At 38.6% G+C, this 21,316-nt stretch overlaps 1 protein-coding gene across 1 annotated transcript; it reads right to left on the reverse strand.

Moving 5' to 3' along the window:
• Positions 1 to 15,489: 15,489 nt before the first annotated feature.
• LOC116263655 (cysteine-rich repeat secretory protein 38-like) lies at positions 15,490 to 16,071 on the reverse strand. Its single transcript, XM_031643386.1, has one exon. The coding sequence runs from the start codon at positions 16,069 to 16,071 to the stop codon at positions 15,490 to 15,492; it is 582 nt and encodes a 193-aa protein (XP_031499246.1).
• Between the last annotated feature and the right edge of the window lie 5,245 nt (positions 16,072 to 21,316).

A 21,316-nucleotide genomic window follows, 5' to 3' on the forward strand; every position in this document is an offset into this window, starting at 1 on the left:
TCTTCCATGCTATATCTTGCAAAAGCATCTTTATATGCAAGAGCTCTTTCCAACATAAAATATGTTGAATTCCATCGAATTGGTACATCTAACACTAACTTCTTTGTCGTTGAAAGATCCAACTCTCTAGCTGCAGCTGCAAAACCATGAAGTCTTGAAGGTGACACTTTGATATATTTAACTGCCTCTCTAATGCTAATGATTTCATCTTTAATGGCACTCAACCCATCTTGTACCATTATATTCAAAATATGTGCACAACATCGCACATGAAAAAATTTACCTCCATGATACAAGTTGATGCCGCTCTTTTCCATGTTTTCTTTTAATTTTCTGACAAGAACGTCATTTGATGAAGCGTTGTCAACTGTAATAGATATTATTTTCTTTTTAATCTCCCACTCTGCAAGATGCTTAGCAATTACATTTGCTAAAACTAACCTAGTATGAGGTGGCTCAACTTCGGTAAAGTTGATGATACGTTGTTGCTGGTTTGATGAAATGTGCTGTTAATGCCATATATCCAAGTTGTTGGTTTGATGTCCACATATCTGTAGTCAAAGCAATCTTCTCAACACCCTTAAAGACAAGAAGCAATTTCTTCTTTTCATCTTCATATAATTTTATGACATCTCTCTTAACTGTCGTTCTTGAAACTGGCACCCAATTAGGAAAACCAAGCCTAAGAAGGAACCTAAACCAACAATTATCCACTATGGAAAAAACATGTTCTCCGGTTGCCACTAGTTTTGCAATTATCTCTCTTATTGCTTGAGCATCGATGTTGGAACCCATTTCCATAAGCTTCTTCGTGACATCTGAAGTATTCGAAGATTGAAAACTTAAAATCGTTTGCTTTTTGTTAGCAAAACGTGTCAAACATTTGTGTCTTCTCCGTAATGATGTAGAGCCTCCTCCACTTATCAAAAATAGTGTAGTGCAGTACTTACATTTTCCTTTTTTGATACCATTTATAACAACCTCGTCAAAATCGTTCCATATTTAGAAGTCTTTGACCTTGACCTTTTTGCACCACTTATACGTACTTCATGAGCATCTATTGAAACCTCTTCATTTTCAGGGTCTTACAAATCCATAGGAGTTTCATTAGAGGAATGTACTCCAATTGGGACATCATCTGAACTCGGTCTCGAATCATATACTTGTTTGCCCTTATTAATGCTCGAAATTCCTAAATTTGTCATTCTTCAAACTAATAATTTTCCCTCCTGCTCAAGTTATTCTCCTATTTGAACATGAAAAGAAACTAAATCACTCAAAGTGACTAATGAAAGGCAATAATAAAAAGGTCTCAGTAAACATGCATACAAATGTTTTGAGAAGTTGATGATAATATAAAGAAACACATCTAGAGTCTTGGTTCCACTTCAAGCAAGATGAACTCATAAATAATTGGCTCTTCACAGAAGGGAAAACTGAATACTGCTAAATGGATGAACCAAACATAACTTTTAGAGGAGAACTTAGACATTTTTCTTTATTTTTCATTTTTTTTCATAGGGTATCTCTGAGACACTTTATGGGAACAATTTACCTGATCTGTCAGTGGTTGAGTCAGACCCAGGCGCATGAAAAAACAAAGGCTGGGCAAGGTAAGGGAACAATAAGTACAAAGAAAACTAATAGACATCACAGGAACAAACCTGCTCAATAGATGAAAGCTGCATAAATATATCCTTCATTCCACAAAGTGCACACAAATACAATGAAATGGGAAAACTGAAAAGGATTCATCAGCAGAAGAAAGGGGCATCAAGCCCCATTGAAGTCCAATAAATAAAACACGTAACATAAACACAAACACAAATATAGAATTTAATATGCATACTACCTACACAAGGTACATATACACAGGCAGATAGACACACACATACTCACAGATTGGCTTCCAGCTAGCTTGTGATGATGGCTTAGAGGTGTCCACAAGGTTAGGATAGTCTACATCCCAGCAGAAAGCCATGTCTGTCAAACTTGGATACCAAACAGTGTATATGATAGCTTAATCACAGGTGTGGCACCCATAATATGAAGTTATTTGTCCCATTATGGTGGCAACTTGACTCGCTCAAAGCACAAAGGCTTTTCCATAACAACGTGATGTCAAGTCTATACCAAAAGCAACTGTGCATTTGTGCATATAAATGATCAAATTGTACAGCTTATAATTAAAGAAAATGCAAAAGAAAAAAAGTGACGTGCAAAAGAAAATGCTAAAGGGCAAAAAATGGGGAATCTTGGGCATTCAGAAGGGGCGAGGAAATCAAACATGACGCGAAGTGCCTTAAATAAGGGGCATCGGCACCATACCAGTGTATAAGGGGAAGAAAAAGAAGTCTACCAACTACCAAGGCATTGAAGAAGGAAAAGGAAAGAAGCACCGAACAGAGGAGAACAAAAAATTACATAATGACATTGTGAACAGCCTCCCACCGCCAACTTCCCAGATCTTCACAAATGCGAGGAATCATCCACCTAGATGAGAGAACTCTCTCTATTTTCCTTGGCACCAATGCTAAAGAGCAACAGAGAGAAAGATGAGTTTTGAAGGAGGAGAAAGAGAGAGAGACAGAGACAAGAGACAGAGACAGAGAGAGATGGAGAGATGGATGGCGGAGCCATACCTGGAACTCCCTCTTTGAGTTGGATCCAACTCACTGGAGAAGCGGAGAGCACACGCAGGGCGGCAGGAGCGCAGAGCACAGGCGGAGAAAAGAGCACAAGCAGCCTAGCAGGGCGCAGAGCACAGGCGGAGCCGCAGAGAAGAGAAGAAGTCACAGAGTCGGAGTCGACGAAGAGAGGGAGAACGAAAAGAAACCCTAATCTTTTTTTCCCGCCTGAGAACTAATCGAGCGGCTGAAGTGAGTCTGAACCGGTTTTTTTAAAACTGGTTCATTACCTATTAATCGAGCCGAGTCGAGTTTACACGAGTTCACTCAAGTGAACTCGAACTCAACTCGATTAACTAATCGAGTCGGCTCATCAACTCGAGCTCGACTCGTTTAACCAAATAAGCAACTCAATTAACCAAACGAGTCGAGTTAAACGAGTTGAGTTCGAGTAGCTCGACTTGTTGTTCAGCCCTACCGGAACCTCACCAACCGTGGGTAGATCCCGGATGCCGCCGTTGCTGCGGTCGCCGGAAAATCCCTGCAAATCCCACATTGCCATATCTATCGACGCAGATCACAGTGGAAGCCATATTCATCCACATTTTTCCTCCTCTGTTCCAATATTCAAGTAATTCTTGATGTTGTAAATCTTTTCGTTTGTATTTGCAATTGACACGAAGAATTAATGCTATAGAAATTGAGAGTAGTCTATTAATTTTATAGTTTCAGTCGTCAATGCCCATCCTCGATGCTTCTTGAACTGATAAAAGACTTGCCATTAATGTTATCCCTCTTTCTCAGCTTAAGATGGATTAAACAAATTCTACAAAACCAACCTTCCCGTTACGATAGGAGCCATGTATTTCCCGCTTGCAACCTTAAAGAGCATTATTCACGTAAATTTTAAACTTTAAGGAGCACTGATTTGTAAAAAATTAAAATTCAATGAAGTTTCTATTTGTAAATAAAGTAGATTTAGTAGGCTAATTGCCCACACCAGCTACAATATGGCTCCACCATTTATTAAATGAACCAAAGAGGTTGACTCTCTGGTATATAATCTCTTGGTAGAAGTCCGAAAATCTCATTCATCTTAGTCAAGGTTGTTTGAGCTTGTAGAGATTTTTCAGAGTGTTAGGAAAGTGCCTTTTTTCATTAACATACACTAGGTCGCTCTTCATAAGCATTTGCATATAGAGCATTTTTGGTTCTTTTCCATTTAGAGTATATACAAGTGACTCATGTTGGCAGGCTTTTTTTCATCTTCTACCTTGCGGCAGGTATGCAGAGGCGGAGTTAGGAATTTTTCATTGCAGGGACCGAATAATAGTTTTAAAACTTTTATAGAGGCCAAAATATAAATTTTTTTAAAATTTTATATGGGTTAAACTAAAATTTCTACTTGAATTTCTAAAAATATGAAGGGGAGCCAGGCCCTATGTTACTGTCTTGTACATGAGTTGAGTATTTGAAGGCTTCCTCTCTATAATTTTCTAGTCTGGAAAAGAATTTCCAGTATTTTGTTTGTCTTTATCTTTTCATAAGTCCACGCATTTTCCTACTTACTGGTTAGAAGCTTGAAAACCCTTTACATGTATTGAGAAATTATGTCCGGCTGATGCGTATGATGTTAGTCTATCTTTTAACTGCCAGTAATTTTCCACATGACTTTTTACTGCAGATGAAAACCCTCTTTTACATAATCTTCTCTTCTCTTTTCCTTAAATATATATAATTGCAATAATCATATTTTTTTTATTGTGTATAACTGTCATATAACTGCCATTTAGTATTCAGCTGAGCCGGTTTTCTACAACCACCCTCCAAAACCAAGTTTCTACTTGGATAACAAAGACCAGGTTTTAAAAAAAAACGAAATCTTAGTTTTTGTATTGTCATTCAAATATGCAGACCAGGTTTTCAAAAGAACAAGATTTTTACAAGGTGTCATCCAAACGGCCCTTAACATGCACCTGAGACCCATAAATACAAAGAGACGTGTATCAATGAAGGTTGAAGGTTTGACCTCGTGTTGGTTCCACCTAAGTTAGTTTAATTACGTAATGGTGCTTTATAGTTTAGTTAATTGATTGATCAGACATTAACGCCCTTAAATCTAACTTTCTTTTCAAGAATTTAAAATTACGCCTCCATCACAAGAGGCTGAGCCAGAATCTTTGCATTGAGGAGGCCAAATTCTTGAAAGCCATATACTTGACTGTGCCACACTTGGTTGCTTCTTTGAGGTCCACAAATTATAATTGCTACTAGTAAATGTACTGATGTTGAGCACCTAGTAGTAGTGCAGCCTGCATAAGAAATCTCAGGTCATGAGCCTCCACCCACGCTTCGGTAATTGTTTACATCTGGAAAAGGAGCTAAGTTGGACTCGGCAAGGGTCTTTTTTTTAGTCCATCATCTTCAGTCAGTCGTGAAAGCAAATCCTGTGCATATTTTTGTTGGTTCAGGAACATTCCGGTGTCATCTTGATCAACTTGAATTCCTAAGGAATATTGGAGCTGCCCCATATTCTTAATTCCAAAGCATGTTCCCAGAGTTGTCACTAATGAACTTAGTAAGGTTGGATAACTACCTGTTCAAATGAGATCAACAACATATATGAGCAGAATCATAAACTTTGCTTGATTGTCTCCGCACAAACAAAGAGGGATCCTCCACAGTGCTGCAAAGAATCCATATCAAAACAAGAATGTGCTTAATCATGGGAACCAATTAACTTCTGCATGTGTGCTGCCATGGTTGCCTTTGCTATGGGATCATGCTGTCCCAATAACATGCCAATTCCTCTATTAATTATTTTGAATGGGGCATTTATTATATACTATTTGTGTGGCATCAAAATAGGCAACAAGGCACTGGCCGTGAAATTGTGTCTAACATTACATTTCTCGGGTACAGAACACAATTAATTGCCTGATGTCATAGCCGGCACATTGAATGATATACAGCAGAAGAGTACATCTATGACCTTGTTAGTAAGTGAATTAAGGATAAAAATATGAATGGGAAACCCAATGGGCAAATTAGAGTTGGAGTTCTGAAAGGAGGCTTCTGAAAGTTGCGCGATGATCTGGTCGTCACAAATGGACGTCACAAGATTAATTAAACTTTTTGGTCCAGGCCTGAATTTCAATTGTTCAGATGCACCGTACATGGAGGATTGAAGGATGCTGAGCAGAGAACATACGAGGAAGAAACAACCAACTCAAATTTCCTTGTATATACTGCATGCTTCCTATTTCCTCCTCCTCCATTGTTTCCCAATTGTACGCAGAAGAATTCTAGCATCAATCGCACAGTGGTGAGGCAATGTGGAGAAAAAGCTGCAGTCTCATTTTCTTAATTGCCTTTCTCCTTCCTCTGAGGCTAGTCAACATGGCTGAAAGCCCCACCTGGTCTTGCATCGGCAGCTCAAACTACGCGCTGAATGTAATGCCCACGATTTTCTTTCCTTTTCCTTAATTATGGAAAACGTTGATATGGGCAGGAAATTCTAAACGGTAGATTTAAATGATAAATGAAACTGTCAATTTGAGCATAAAGGAGATAATTATGGAAAAGATAGGGATGAGGTTGTAACTGTCAATTTGATTCCTTTACTTGAGAGAGGATGAAAGATAAACATCTGTTATTGCTACAGCCATCGACGAGAGTCCTGCAACGAGAGGATTCAAGAAAGAGAGAGTGAGGGACGTCCTCATCTTTGCCCTCCTTCTAGTTGAGGTAGAGATTGGTGGCTGTTGTGAGGGAACCGGAAGCGCAAGAAGACTGCGGCTGAAAGTTTAGCTTGGATTTGAAAGGTATGGGGATTTTCTGCCATGAATGTAGCATGAAGCCTGTATTTTCGGATGTGGTATAGATACATATACATGTAGATTTATGTATTTATATGCCTAGATGTGACTCCACGCCTGAGGTGTTTTGATGCCCAATGTTCTTAATAAGAGTTATCTCTGATTTTCTTTTTGAAATAAAGCTTGTGTGATACAAATGTAAAGTGCAAGGCCAGTAAATCATAGTTGAAGTTTTAAAACCCTCGGGTTCATGCGTTAAGTTGTATGCGTTAGTTCTAGTTCATCTGTGAGAAACCAAGATTTCATCCGACCCTAAGACAGAGCATGCATATTTGAGATAGAAATGAAAACATCAACCCTCAAGGAGGGTCTGACCTTAGAACGTATGAGACAAAACTGAAATGGAAAGACTTTGCAATACAAGAACAAGAAAGCCGTCCAAAACGAGGTCCACAGAGGAAAGGCCTGCTCTGTTCGAATTGGGGTAAACCCAAAAACAGCAAACAAGGATGAGGGAAGGAATTACCCCAACTCCATCGACAAGCAGACTCTGTCCACTGGAGAGAAAAAAAAAAAAGAAAACTATCATTCTCACGCTGGTTGCAGAGGCGATTTGGGGAAAATAGGGAACATGACGCTGAGCTCCTCCTGTCGGTTCTTCGCAGCCGCAGCCAGAGAGAGACTGTGAGGATGCCGTTGAAGCTTGGAGGTCCTCGTTCTCACGATTGTAGGACTGAAAAAAAAAAAACAAGAGTGGAGAAACGAGAGCAAAGGAGGAAGTGGTGGCGGCTGAACACGTCGCCGGTCGGAGTCCCCTCCGCTCATCTTGCTACACTCAGAGGAAGGCCAGAGAGGAGGATGGGTCCCCCTAACGCTGGATCTTGAGCGAGACGGGAAGATCTCCCTTGTGCTGGTGTTGGGTTGCTGAAGACGGTGGAGAAACCACCGTCGGATGAAACCAGGACGCAAGGAAGGAGCGCCCTCGAAGAGAGAGAAAACCAAGCGTGAAATGAGAAAAAACGAACGTTTGGACAAATTTATATCAATGATGAAAAATTACAAAGAGGGTCCACCATATTTTTGAAATTTACGAAAAGGCTGTTATAATTTTTAAGCATTCATACCGCAACGTTTTTGCTAAAAACATCTTCAAAAAGGGGTCCGCAAAAGTTATTTTCTATAAGAACCAAAGAACTCTTTCGAAATTGTGAATCAGTACCCTTTGAATTCTTAAAATTGCCAAAAGAGGGTTTTTATAAATTTGTTTGCAATTTCGATGGAAAAACCATAATTTTATGCATTATTGCTCTGTGATACCTTTTGTATTATTTAAATTTCAGGAAAAGGGTGTTGAACCCCCTTGTTTTGAAATAGTTATTTTTGTGTTTAGTATGGATGCGATATGCTCTATACCGTTGCATGTCTTATCGATCTTGTTCTGGTGCGATTAAATTAAGACTTAAAATGGCTGAATTATTCTGTTTGGGAAACCGAGCCTGAGGGCGGTTTCTGTGAGAGGTACTAGACTATGTCTAGCATTGGCAAACCCTCACTTTTGAAATTCGAAGGCGAAACGTGGACTTTGTGCGATGGTTTGTGCGAGTGCGAGCTTTCTATTTTGCTCAGTGTTTGGTTTCGTCCCGAGAGGTAGTGGTGCACTTGAGCTCACTGTTGACGCACACTCCTCTGTCTGTACTGGAGGGCCCGCAGGGTATTGGGTGGCAAAAGGGCCCGGGATTCTGTTCTGTTTCTGTTTGGGAGCGAGACGTCTCCTGGTCTCTCCACCCAAGTTTCTAGAGAGACCATGCTGCTGCAGCGGCGATCTGGGATATCTCAGGAGGCTTCACTGCAGGTACCCTCGATCCGTTGGATCGCTTGGTGAAGAGATGTTCTGTTCTGCCCATGAGTGCCCACGGGGATTTTTGTTGCTCAGCACGATGACCATGACATTGTTGGAGAACCACGGTTGGAAGCCTACGAAATTTTGGAGGTTGTGCACACCTCGTTTTGTTTCTGTTAATGTGACGTAACTCCAATATGTGCTAAGATTTGAAGATATTTGTTTTGCAAAAGTAAAATATTATTTTAATGGGCCATGTTCCATTCGTGACTGGATTTTCTCCATACCCAGGAATTCTGACCCTTCTTTCTATCTCTACAGGTCGTCCTTGATAGATTTTGGCTTTGGAGTGACGACCTCAGTTTTGTGATGGACGAGCATTGACATTCTGGACACTGTGTCAGTTTTAGGGACTTGTGTTTATTTTAGTTGTTTGGGTCGAAATGTTTTATTTTAATACAGTGCATTTGTTTATGTTTTGGTCATGACTCAATGTTGCTTCCGCTATTTATATTAAAGAAAAAAATTTTGGTGTCAAAAGTTGGGTCGTGACAACTTTGGTATCAGAGCACAACGTCTAGAGTTCTTGTCCAATGCCAATGTCGATCACAAGCAGAGTAAATGTCATCTAAGCCAGTTAGAGAATTGTGTTTTGATTTGTTGTGAATATTGAGTTTTAAAGTCTTATGTTAGTCCAAAATGGTTGTGTTTTTATAGTAGCTTTTATGGATCTAATGAATCAGATATTTCATGAGTATTTAGATCGATTCGTTATAGTGTTTATTGACGATGTACTAGTGTACTGAGAGTGAGAGTGTGAAGCAAAGCATGTGGTACATCTCGCGATAGTAATGAAATTATTGAGACAAAACCAACTGTATGCCAAGTATTGTAAGAGCGAGTTTTGGCTAGACAAAGTGAATTTCTTGTGACAGAGGAAGAAGCTATTCCCGCACGTGAAACAGCAAGGAGGGGATCGACGGGAGATAGAACCGACCCTCTCTGGTTTTGGGTTGCTGAAAAAAAAAACCCAGTGGAAGCTTCACTGTCGTTCGAACGAGAGAAAGGAGCAGAGGATCGGGTGAAGCTCTGTGTGAGGGAGAGGCAAAGCTTTTCCCACTCAAAAATCAGCAAGAAGGGGATCACTTTGCCTCTTCCGACAAATCGCTGGGATTGCTTTCCTCTCGTCCGACAGTTTGATGTCGTCAGAGGAATCAACGCCGCTTGCAAAAAGAGCAATGGGACGGTTTTTTTGCAGTCCCAGTTTTGAATGCCTCCTCCCACAGCACTTCGGAACAATGACATCAAAGACTCCCTCTCAACAACTACCAGCTCTCTGATACCATGTTAAAAACATGAAACTAGAATGGAAGAGCATAGAAAACACTCAAGCATATACGTGGTTTGGCATTGTGATGCCTACGTCCATGGGAATAACGGAGCTCTCATTTTATTTTCTGTGATCCAAGATAGGGAGGATGAATCCTCAATTTGTAGAGTACAGGCCAGACCATATTATGGTAAGAGAATCACGCAGAATTCTCATAACTGTTCCTTTGATGAAAAAGGAAACAAATGATATGGAAACAGTGATAAAGGAAAGGTGGTGATTGGATTCACCTTCCTAACAAATAGAGGCAATCCCTATAATTCTGCTAACAGTGCTGGCTGATCAGTTTCTAGGACCACCCACTATGTTGATCGTGCGTGAACCATCCACTATGTTGATTGTGTGAGAAGTGCTGGCTTATCAGTTTCTAGAACCACCCAGGCATGAAGTGTGTAAAGTGCTAATGTGCAGAATTGGTTATTCAACTTTACCAGATTGTAAATTGTAATTATCATGTTAGAAATTTTAACACGTGTATTCCCCTGCTCGGTTTATAAGGGACACCTGAGCACATAGCAAAGTTGATGAAAAAAAAAAGAATTTTTTCTGCTATCTTTATTTTTCTATATGGCATCAGAGCCTGGTAAAGGAAGGTCTCACCTATGGCTTCTTCCATTGTTCACATCCCATCAAACCAAAAGTTTCCTTACCCATCCACAATGAATTTTTTCCTTACCCATCCACAGTGGGGTTCAGAAGAAAACCATGTTTTTATATATAATTAGGTATAGATACCATCAGACTTATTGAAATTGTTATAAGATGGTCACAAGTATAGTTTTGAAAATAAAGGAGGAAATTCATGTTCTAAAATTTAAAAATGAAATCTCCTTACTTCTAAGTGGTGTTTCAAAAATTTTGTTGATGTCAAGAGATTGCTAGTTCCTCTTTGTGGTTCTCATCTTGACTTTAAAATAGAAACTTAAAAATGACTTCTAAAGTGGGAGCCTCAGAATTGGCCAAGACCGAAAAATGGTTAACATATTTGTATGCTTAAGCAACCTTATTATTTTGTGTGTGCATGACCTAAAGATGGTATAAAACCTTGTGGTTCTCACACTAACTAATTTTTTTTTTATAATGGATATTACGTTGAACCATGTTCACATTGTATTTTTGAATTTGGATCTTCTTTCTTTGTTTAAATACATATTAATTCTATTTTTTATATCATTATGTTTGGATCTAAATTGATATGATCTGAATCTAGATAACCATTTGGATTTTTTTGCTTTGGATCTAATCGTTACCTAAGATCCATATTTGTATTCAGTTTGGATCATCACATATTCAGATCTGATTTTTTTTGGATATTGGTTAAAAATCCATATCCTGATTATATTGGCTCAAATATATGTTACCATGCATGTTTTTCATATATTCGTCGTCATTTTGGGTCCATATTGATATTAAATATGACCAGAACTTTTATATTCATTTAGCCGTTGAATTTGGAGCTCACAGTAAACGTTGCACTCTTTTGGAGCATGATTTGATTTGAGTTGTTGTTCAGGATCTATATCTTGGTTATATTGGATCTGAACATATTATGATATGCATTGTTTTTTATCTAATTATTTTATCGAATTAAAAAAAAAGTACATATTCAATGTGAATAGCATTAGAGTGCTAAAAGATGAATTTTTTCTGCGTTTTATGAAAGAATATTCTCTCAACAAAGATTATATTTGAGTATGTTTATCCTAGTTAAAGGAAATGATTATATTATTGGATGTTGATATGTTAAGAGGTGTAAATCAATACTTTTAGACATGGTGAGATTCATATAGCATTGTGCTTTCTTCAGGATAGATTTGGGTTCAGGTTAACTTGTTTGGATCCTTGGCTCCAAATATCTGTACTTATATTGAATCCAATATATCATCATGTTTGCCTTTTGCCTGCAGTTGTAAGGTGGCACTCTTACACATGATGAAATCTATAATAATAAAATATTTTTATTTAAATATTTGTCATACTAAAGTTCTAGTACATGAAATTTTATTTGCTCTTATCAGAGATGGTTAGTTGGTATGAATTTATATTTGCGTCATAATCTTTGGCGTGACTTAAGAGAATTATATTTTTTTTTGGGGATGAGATATTTTTTACCTTTTTCTCATTGTTGTGTTTGGATTAATGTTGATATGATCTGAATTTCTATATTTGAACTGGTGAAATCCACATTATATAAAGTTTAGATTAAGATCTAAGTTGACTTGTTTGGATATATAAAAAAAAAATTCATATCCTTTTTACATTGATTTCAATGCATGTTATCATGTTTACCTTTTGGATCTGATCATATTGTGATATTTATTGCCATACTAGATCCAAAAATCATTCTAGAGAATTATTGAATAAAATTTTATTTGTTTCTCTTTCTTAGAAAAATGAATTTTGTTTTTAATACAATGTCAAGAGATGTAATATAACACTCTTGAACTAAAATTCATACTAGCAAGAATGTGTTTATTTGAAGCTTTATAGCACTAAAGTGCTAGTAGATAATAACTTGATTTTTTAAAAGGAGATATGGGTTAGCATTGATCCATATGGTTGTTGAACCGTATTGTATAATATTTCAATGGATCATGCGTTTTAAATTCATATTAGTTGTATTGTGGATATTACTAGTTTGGATCGATGCTAATATAATCTATATCTTTATATCTATATAGCATTTGGGATTGGATCTATTTATTGCTTAAAATTCACCATGCATACAGCCTTGATTCAGATTTGAATATATTTATGGATATATGGTTAAACATCCATATCTTGTTTATGTTAGATCCAAATATATTATGTTATTTGTTCATTTGTGGATCCAACTATACTAGTATGTTACTAAGTAAGTTTTTGTTTAAGAAATAATTTGTTTGTTCAATATTTGCATGAAGCATAAGATAACACTCATGAATTTAGTGAAATCCACACGAACTATATCCACATTGAGATCCTTGAATATTAGAATCCATGGCGAATAAAGATCTAGAAATTAAAGAATATGTTTGCAATACACATGTATTAAATGCCCAAATAAATGTATGGTATATTATGTTTTTATGCATGAGTTTATTCCTATAGTATAAATATAATGATTCTTTTGATGATCAAGTCTGATCGATTGGATATGTTAATAAGCAGTCAAGCAATGAACCGACTAAGAAATCAGTTTGGTAATGAACCGACTAAAACTTATTAGTGATCTCAATGATCATATTATGGATTTATTTATGGATCAGTTAAGGAAACAACCAACTGAGTCCAACTTCTCTATTCTTCAGACATTGATAATTAAGTTATAAATGACAATACTTGAATTGTTGTTATATGTATTTAGTAGTGCAACTATGTTTTGAACATTATTAAATACTTGATAAGTCTGACATAACAGTAAGCAATTTGTTTGCTTGTTATGATTTAAATATTTGTTCATGAAAATTATTATATGAATGATGAGTTAAATGAAATTCTTTCTATGAAAGAGTATATTGATGAAGACTGTACAACATGAAAAGTACTTGTATGATAGACTCTGAATTAATTGTTCATTCTTTTAAATAGTCATAATAAAGATTAGGCATATTGTTAATCAAGTAGATGACTATGTAAACATTTGAAAAGTGGGAGCACACTTCAATATACCCTTTGCTTTGCTAGAAAGCTAATACATGTTACATCATATTTAAGTATTGTTGCAAGCTTCCTAGTTGGTCTGGTCATTCGATATTAACATTCTAGTTTGCCTCTTTATGAGATGGTTGACAAGTATACAGGTTGATTTCATTGACTGAACAAGAAGAGAATACTCATGTATATTTCAAAGTGCTTACATGCTTGCTAGCATTTTTATCAAGAGAGTTCTTGATGTTTTATATGTAAAACTTGTGGTCCACATGAAACTAAGTTTTAATATGTTATGATGATAAAACCTTTTGAAGAAAACCTCATAACTATTGTTAAACATGTTTGAATATTATTATTGCAACATGAATATGTATTGCATCTGTTTAGAATGAATGTTTTGGAACTTTTGTTGTTAAAGGAGTTAAGTAATTATGAAAAACAATACAAGGAAAATATATCATTTGCTCTCAAGTATATTAGTTTGTGTGCTGGACTTGATACAAGCTTCCTAATTTGGCTTGTCATTATACATTAAGAAAGTCCAGGTTGACCTTATTTTAAGGCAGTTAAGTGCTTTCAAATATATGAATGAAACAAAAGATAAATTCATATGATTGCTAGCATTTTTACAAAAGAAATTCCTAATGATTTATTTGCCAAACATGTAGTCCGTATGAGGCTAAGATATGTTTGAAAGATTGTGATGAAAAAACCATTGAATAGAAAACCTCGTTAAAATCCTTGAACAAAATTCAAGTTACGATGAGCAAACCAATTATGGAAAACCACGTAATTAAGGATTAAGAAAACCCACAAATAGTGGAAGCAATTTGACGGTCTCATGGCCAAGTGAGAGATGTTGGATAGTGGCCCTAAGTCCTATCTTTACATCTTGTAACTGCAAGAGAGCTCACTTGCAGTTATGAGATTAAATAAGAAAACCAACCAAATCTCTCTAGCCATAACCGTTGTTGGGCATCGGAAAACCCTAGGAGGTGGTCTATAAAAGCCCAGCTAATTTCAACTTAACACTAATGGTAAAATTACCCTAGCCAGCACCTCCCAGGAGCAAACCTGTAAATAACCTATCTAAGGTTCTGCTTTTTTTTCTTCTTTCGATTCTTCCTTTCACTTGGGTAATGTTTAATACACTGGAAATTCACTGTAGCACAGGAAATTTATTTCAAATTTTAAAATTTTTTTGTAGTTTATCAAACATAGAAAAAAATTTTGGACCGTTGGGGCTGGAAACAGAAATATATTTCCCGAAAAATTTTTCCAGCTGAGAGATAGAAAATTTTTTTCGAAAATTTTTTTTGACCATTACGCCTCTTCCTCCCTCGTGCGGTTCCTCCCTCGCTCTCCTCCTCCTCCCTCTGCCTCCCTTCTTCCTCCTCCCTCCTTCCCTTCTTCCTCCCTTCTTCCTCCTCCCTCCTTCCCTTCTTCCTCCCTTCTTCCTCCTCCCTCCTTACCTTTTTCCTCCACCTCCCTTCTTCCTCCCTCGCTCCCTCCTTACCTTTTTCCTCCACCTCCATTCTTCCTCCCTCGCTCCCTCCTTCGTCCTCCTCCCTCCTTCCCTTCTTCCTCCTCCGTCCTTCCCTTTTTTCTCCACCTCCCTTCTTCCTCCCTGGCTTCCTTCTTCCTCCCTCATTCACTTCTTCCTTCGCCTCACTTCTTCCTTCATCACTTTTTTCTTTCTAAACTTGGAAAGATATCTCTATTTCATCAAACTAAAAAATAAATTTCTGGAAATTTATTTCTCAGTCATCATGCACACATCAAAATAGAAATCCAAAAAAAAAATTCTCATTCCATTTTTCCAGGAAATATATTTCCAAAAATATATTTTCAATTCTAGATTTCCAGCCATCAAAGACTACCTTGTGTTGCTGCTGCCTCTTCACCCACAAAGGAGACACCACTGGTGTGCAAAGCCTCTCACAGACACCGTTTCGGTACAAAGAACCCAACATGCAAGTATAAAGTGCTCTTGTTATACAAAAGAAAGTGAAAAAGAGACAAAAAGAGAGAGACTAGCATGGCATAGTGTCAGATTCACCATTTGACGGAGGGCTTGAATTTGGTGGGGGTCGTTGGGATCTGGGACCTGGTGGTATCCAAACACTGCTTGCAATCAACAAGGCTGGTATCCCCAGTGCACTGCACCAGCCCGTATATCATCTACAGATCGGTGTACGGAATGTTGCCCGTGGCAAACATTAACTTTGAAGCTGGCTCTGTTGGTGATGTTGCTAGAGAAGTTAGATCCTTCAGCAGATGGCCCAACTTCTCGTTGAACTCTTTACTGTCCATTACTTTACCACTTGTCCAATGCCAACAACCAAAATCATCCATGTTTAGCTGAACAAAGAAATCAGTGTTGGAGTAGCACAGCTGACATTTTTGATACCATATGATGGCATCCATTGTGTTGGGGTAGTATTCAACAATTTGTATGATGGAATTGAAGATGCACGCCTTGCAGTCCTGCTGATCAACATCGCCCCTGCACTGAACCAGGCCATAAACTGTCTCCGATCCTTGGCCCACTGTGACGTTGGAAAAACCAAAGGGAGGAGCATTTTTTGTCAAGGTGGAGAAGACGGACTCCATGTTCAGCTCATACACGCTCCCAACTGTGTAATTGCCAGTTGTGGAGCAGCGATGGTCGATTTGGTCATGGGTGCAGCTCATCGCATGGTCGACATGGACGGAAACAAGGAGGAGGAAGGAGAAGCCTATTTTCAACATCATGAGACCCATTACAAAGTCTCTGGCTTTCCTGGCAAGTGACTTGGGAGGTAATTAAGCACAACACAGGCTAAAAAAAGATGGTATGGTGCTCCTTCGCTGTCAAATGAGCAGCCATATGGAAATACCGCATATTGACAGTCACACAAAATACTGTTTATACCACTAGCTCAATAATGGCGTAAATAATCTAAAGAATACATATCCCTTTATACCCCTAGCTCAATAATGTTCCTTGCCACGACCCAAATTTTTGACACCAAATATTTTTTTTTTGTATAATAATAATTGAAGCAACATTGAGTCATGACCAAAATCAAATCAAATTCACTATATTAAAATAAAACACTTGAACCCAAACAACCAAAATAACCACAATGCCCAAAACCGATGCAGTGTCCAAATTACCAATGTCTGTCCATCACAAGCTTGAGGATGTCATTCCATAAGCCAAAACCTCTCAAAGACTACCTGTGAAGATAGAAAGATGGGTAAGAATTCCTCTGAGTATGGAAAAATCCAACCATGAATGGAACATGGCCCAACAAAGTAAGATTTGATTTCGTCAAGCAAATACGTATGAGACCTTATAGTCAACAACCATAAGTACCCAAATCTTAATACACATTAGCATTACGACTCATTAACAAAAACGAGGTGTGCACAACCTCCAAATATTCTAAGACTTCCAACCATGGCTTATCATTACAATGGGTATGGTTAGCTTGCCGAGCAATAACAGAAAACCCCATGGGCATAACTCACAGGTAGAACAAAATATATCTTCACCAGGCAATCCAACAGATCGAGGGTAACCTACAGTGAAGCTTCCTGAGATATCCCAGATTGCCGCTATAGCAGCATGGCCCCTCTAGGCACCCGGGTTGAGGGACCAGGAGATGCCTTGCTCTCCAACAATAACAGCAAAATTTAGGGCCCTTGTGCCTCCCAATACCTGTGGGCCCTCCAGTGCAGACAGAGGAGTGTGTGACAATAGTGAGCTCACACGCACCACTACCTCTCAGGATGAAACCAAACACTGGGCAAAACACAAGCTCGCACTTGCATAAACCAATGCATACACAGTCTATGTTTCGCCTACGAAATTCAAATGTGAGGGTTTATCATCACTATACATCGTCTATTACCTTTCATAGAAACCACCCTCAGGCTCGGTTTCTCAGACATAAACATAAGCTATTTTTCTAACTTAATTTAATGGAAACAAAGCAAAGTTGAACAACCATGAAACAACACAAGAATTATCACCTCCAAAAATATCAAATAATAATATAATCATCACTTATAAGCAAGAGAATTATATTTTAAATTCTTAGAACGTAATTTTCTTCCTCTATTTTTTCGAATTTATTTTCAGAACCCTTGGTCAAAAAATTTAAGTAAAACTGAGGGTACTAACACATCGTTATCCACCAAAATTGCAAACAACTTCATGAAAACCCCCTATTGGGAAAATTTGAGAACTTAGAAGGTAGTATTTTGCAACTTCGTATGAAATCTCTGGTTTTTATTGAAAAAAACTTTGGCAAACCCCTTTTTGAAGATGTTTTTAGTTGTGACAAAACTTTCTGAAAAATGTAACCACTTTTCTGATAATTTTTCTAATAAGGTGGACCCATTTTAAAATTTTTGAAAATGAATGCAAGTTCATTTGAGCCGTAGACCTCTTTTCATTTCTCAAGGGCCTTTCTCTCTCTTCATGGGAGCACCTCCCTTTTTCCTCTTGTTCGCCCAGTAGTGGAGCCTCTATCAATCTCCAAAGAGAACGAAACCAGAGGGGGAGAGAGAGAGCTCTGTCTTCCTCCCGTGAGGCCCTGTGTTTGGGTCTACCACACTGCCGCCCACCGTCTGACCGACACCTCCATCCGCTGTCGCCGCCTGCCCTCGTTCTTCCAGCACTACCCTCGTGAGGGGATCACCTCCCAAAACCGGGAGCTTCAACAAGGTCTTCCTCATTCTCCCATTCCGCTGCGATAAGGAGGAACCGACAGAAAAAGAGGAACAATAGGAGGATTGATGTGTTCCCCTTTTTCCCCAAATTGCCTCTGTTACCATCCCGAAAGAGGAAACTCTTTCTTTCAGTCGGTCAAGCGACTGGTTCTGCTCGTCGGTAAAGCCTACTATATTTCCTTCCTTCCCTCATATTTTTGTGTTGATTTTACACTTGCTATATGTCGAGCAGGGCAGGCCTTGCCAGGCCTGGGCATCGGGCCGGCCCAGCCAGCCTGACGGGCCGGCCCAGCCAGCCCGACGGGCCGCTCAGCCCGACCCGGACCGGGTCGGGTCGCCCTCCTGCCCCTTTCCCCGCCCTCCCGTCGTGCTCTGATGGAGGAGGAGGGGGAGGGGGAGGAGATGAAGGAGGAGGGGGAGGGAGACGGAGGAGGAGGGAGAGGGACAGGGAGAGGGAGAGGGGGAGAGGGAGACGGAGGAGGAGGGAGAGGGAGAGGGAGAGAGAGAGAGAGAGAGGGGGAGCAGAGAGGGAGAGGGGAAGTAGAGAGGGAGGGGGAGAGGGGAGCGGGAGAGAGGGAGAGGGGGAACGGGAGCAGAGAGGGAGAGGGGGAGCAGAGAGGGAGAGGGGGAGGGGGAGCGGGAGTCGGGAGTGGAGAGGGAGAGCGGGGAGTCGGGATTGGAGTGGAGAGGGAGAGGGAGGGGGAGTGGGGAGGGAATCGGGCCGGGCCGGGCAGGCCTATCGGGCCCGGGTCCGGCCCGGGCCAGGTTTTCGACGGCCAGGACCCGGGTCCGATAGGGCCGGGCCGGGCCAGCCCGGTGGTGGCCCAGCCCATTGCCCAGGCCTAGGCCTTGCTCTCTGTCGACATCATTCTGGACTGTTGCTTTCTCTTTTTTTTTTTGTACTTGGTTTGGAATGCTCTAATGCAGCCCTAATCTAATATATGCATGCTCTGTTTTAAAATCGGATATATCATGCCTTACAATACATGGCTTTATCTAGCATGCTTTATTTCTAGAAAGTCTGAGATAATTAGATCTAAAAACACCACATATCATTCCCATCGCACGACACATCACTCATGGATTCATCCCTAGATGTATAAATACGTAGATTCTCATGTATATGTATCTATAAGAAATAAAAAATACATAGCCTTCATGATACATTCATAACTGAAAATCCCCATACTTTTGAAAATATGAGATAAATCCTTGGCAGCAACCCCTTTCTATGCTCTGATTCTTTTCCAGCAGCCACCAATCGAAAAAAGCAGAAATGAGGATCTTTTCCTCACTTTCTCCTTCTTTCTCTCAAACTCTCTATCGTCGAGCCTTCTCCTCTAAGAATGCAGTAAAGGAATGGTTAATTGCTGTAAATTTAGGTTTAATAGCCCTTTTTCAAGCCTCCTAAAACTGCCATACGAGTTTTGCAGCCTTAATCAAGGTAGGAATTAATTTTTTTCAGTTTTTTTTCCCCCATTCCATTTACTCTTTGTAGTTACAACCTCGTCCCTTTCTTTCTATAAATATTTCCTTTATGATGAAATAGACTGTTTGAGATGTTTTAGAAATCAATTAATCTACCATTTATAACTCTTCCCCAAATTAACGTTTGGGTTATTAAAGAAAAGAAGGAGAAATCGTGGGCTTTACATTCCTTGTGGAGTGCCTTAATATTATAATAAGCATCACCATCACCAATTCACCATCGAGGTGAAGAAGAAGGGTGAAATTGTGCTTCTTCTGTTCCTTTCCTTATCATGTTCATCATCACCTATTCTAATTACAGCTGAGGATGACGTAATAGTGTTCGATGCACCATTTGGAACCCTGGATGGATTACGAGATGAGGGGGAAGCGCTGCCAGAGAAAAAAATATCCACCATAGTTTTCAGAAAGAGAATTTAAGTTCAGCATTTCAAGATCCCACGAAAAGCTGGAACCAGAACCAGATAACAGGTAGTAACTTTTTTTCAATAATAATAAATGAAAAAAAGAGCAGGTAAAGCCTCGTAACCAAGTCGGCAATAGCTACGTAGATGCTTCATGTCCGCCAATTGCATGACTCCCTAAAGCTGCCCGGAGAAGCAGCTTTGTTCTTCATCTTCTGCAGGAAAGTCACCGTGACCGAGAAAAACAAAAACAAAGTAAGGAAAAGAACAACTGAGGGGCTGTCGACAGGATATCGGTTATTATTATATCTTAACAAAATATTTTAATAACTTGTTGGATATTAAGGTTGAGAACATTTATTAGATAGTGTATAACTAAACAGCCTTATGTAGTAAGAAAATTATGCTAACTGACTCAGTGAACTAAGCAAGTCTTCATAAATAATGTACTTGTCTAATAGGAAATAGATCATGGCACTTTAATCAGTAAAAAATTCTTCAAATTTATTAATTTTTAGAAATATAAAAAAATTAATATTAACAAGTATGCTTAATATGAAGAAAAAAAAGCAAAATGCATCGAAAATTAATCAATTAATCAAAGAATTGAAGGTTCTAGCTAGCTTAGTACGAGCTAATATTTAATAACTTGATGAGTTCATATGATAGAAATAATTTCAATAATAGTAACAGTTTCATAGTTGCCACAAACACTATTTCATATTTAAAATCATTGTAGCTTTATTTGCCTTGGTAAAATTTAACTAAAATTAAATAATAAAAAATGTTGGTATTATAGCTCCATCCCTAGCTCCCAAACCTCTGCAAACACTGGAAGAAGCTATGTCTCCATAGCACTCCATCGAATATTGGAAGAATTCTTAAGCACCCAGATGGGTAAAATTTTATTTCTGAAAAAAATGAAAAAATATATGAAAATAAGATCGAATATTTAAGCATATTTGAAAAATAATTTTAAAAATGACATATAGTGCTGTTGGACGAGCCCCTGAAATATCAAATTTATCTGCTATGGAACGGACTTAGATTGTTCCATTCTAGTGTTGTTAAAATCGGGTCGAATTGCCAATTCGAATTTCCATGAAGTTGATTCAAAAGCTTCAAGCAATCAGCCGATTTTTTGTTAAATCAGGTAAATCACCTGTGAATCGGCCATTTCAGCTTGAACCAGTCCTCTTCAGTTTTGAAGTTCTGTTTCTAACACACTTTCTTACAAGGGACGGTACCATGTTTGGCAGAAGTGACTACTCTCCAGCTAGATTTGAGGAAAAAAAATGTTTTTGTTTCTTTACTAAAATGTTGGCATTAAAGAATTATATCAATTATTTCGGTCATTTTAAGTAATTAATATTGCTCTTGTTCAAAGTGTGTGT

This window comes from Nymphaea colorata, chromosome 11 (genome assembly GCF_008831285.2).
Source record: "Nymphaea colorata isolate Beijing-Zhang1983 chromosome 11, ASM883128v2, whole genome shotgun sequence".
In the NCBI taxonomy this organism is placed as follows: domain Eukaryota; kingdom Viridiplantae; phylum Streptophyta; class Magnoliopsida; order Nymphaeales; family Nymphaeaceae; genus Nymphaea; species Nymphaea colorata.

Bases quoted from the DNA above. Each gene is read 5' to 3' on its own strand.
- LOC116263655 (XM_031643386.1), bottom strand. From the start codon at position 16,071: ATGGGTCTCATGATGTTGAAAATAGGCTTCTCCTTCCTCCTCCTTGTT.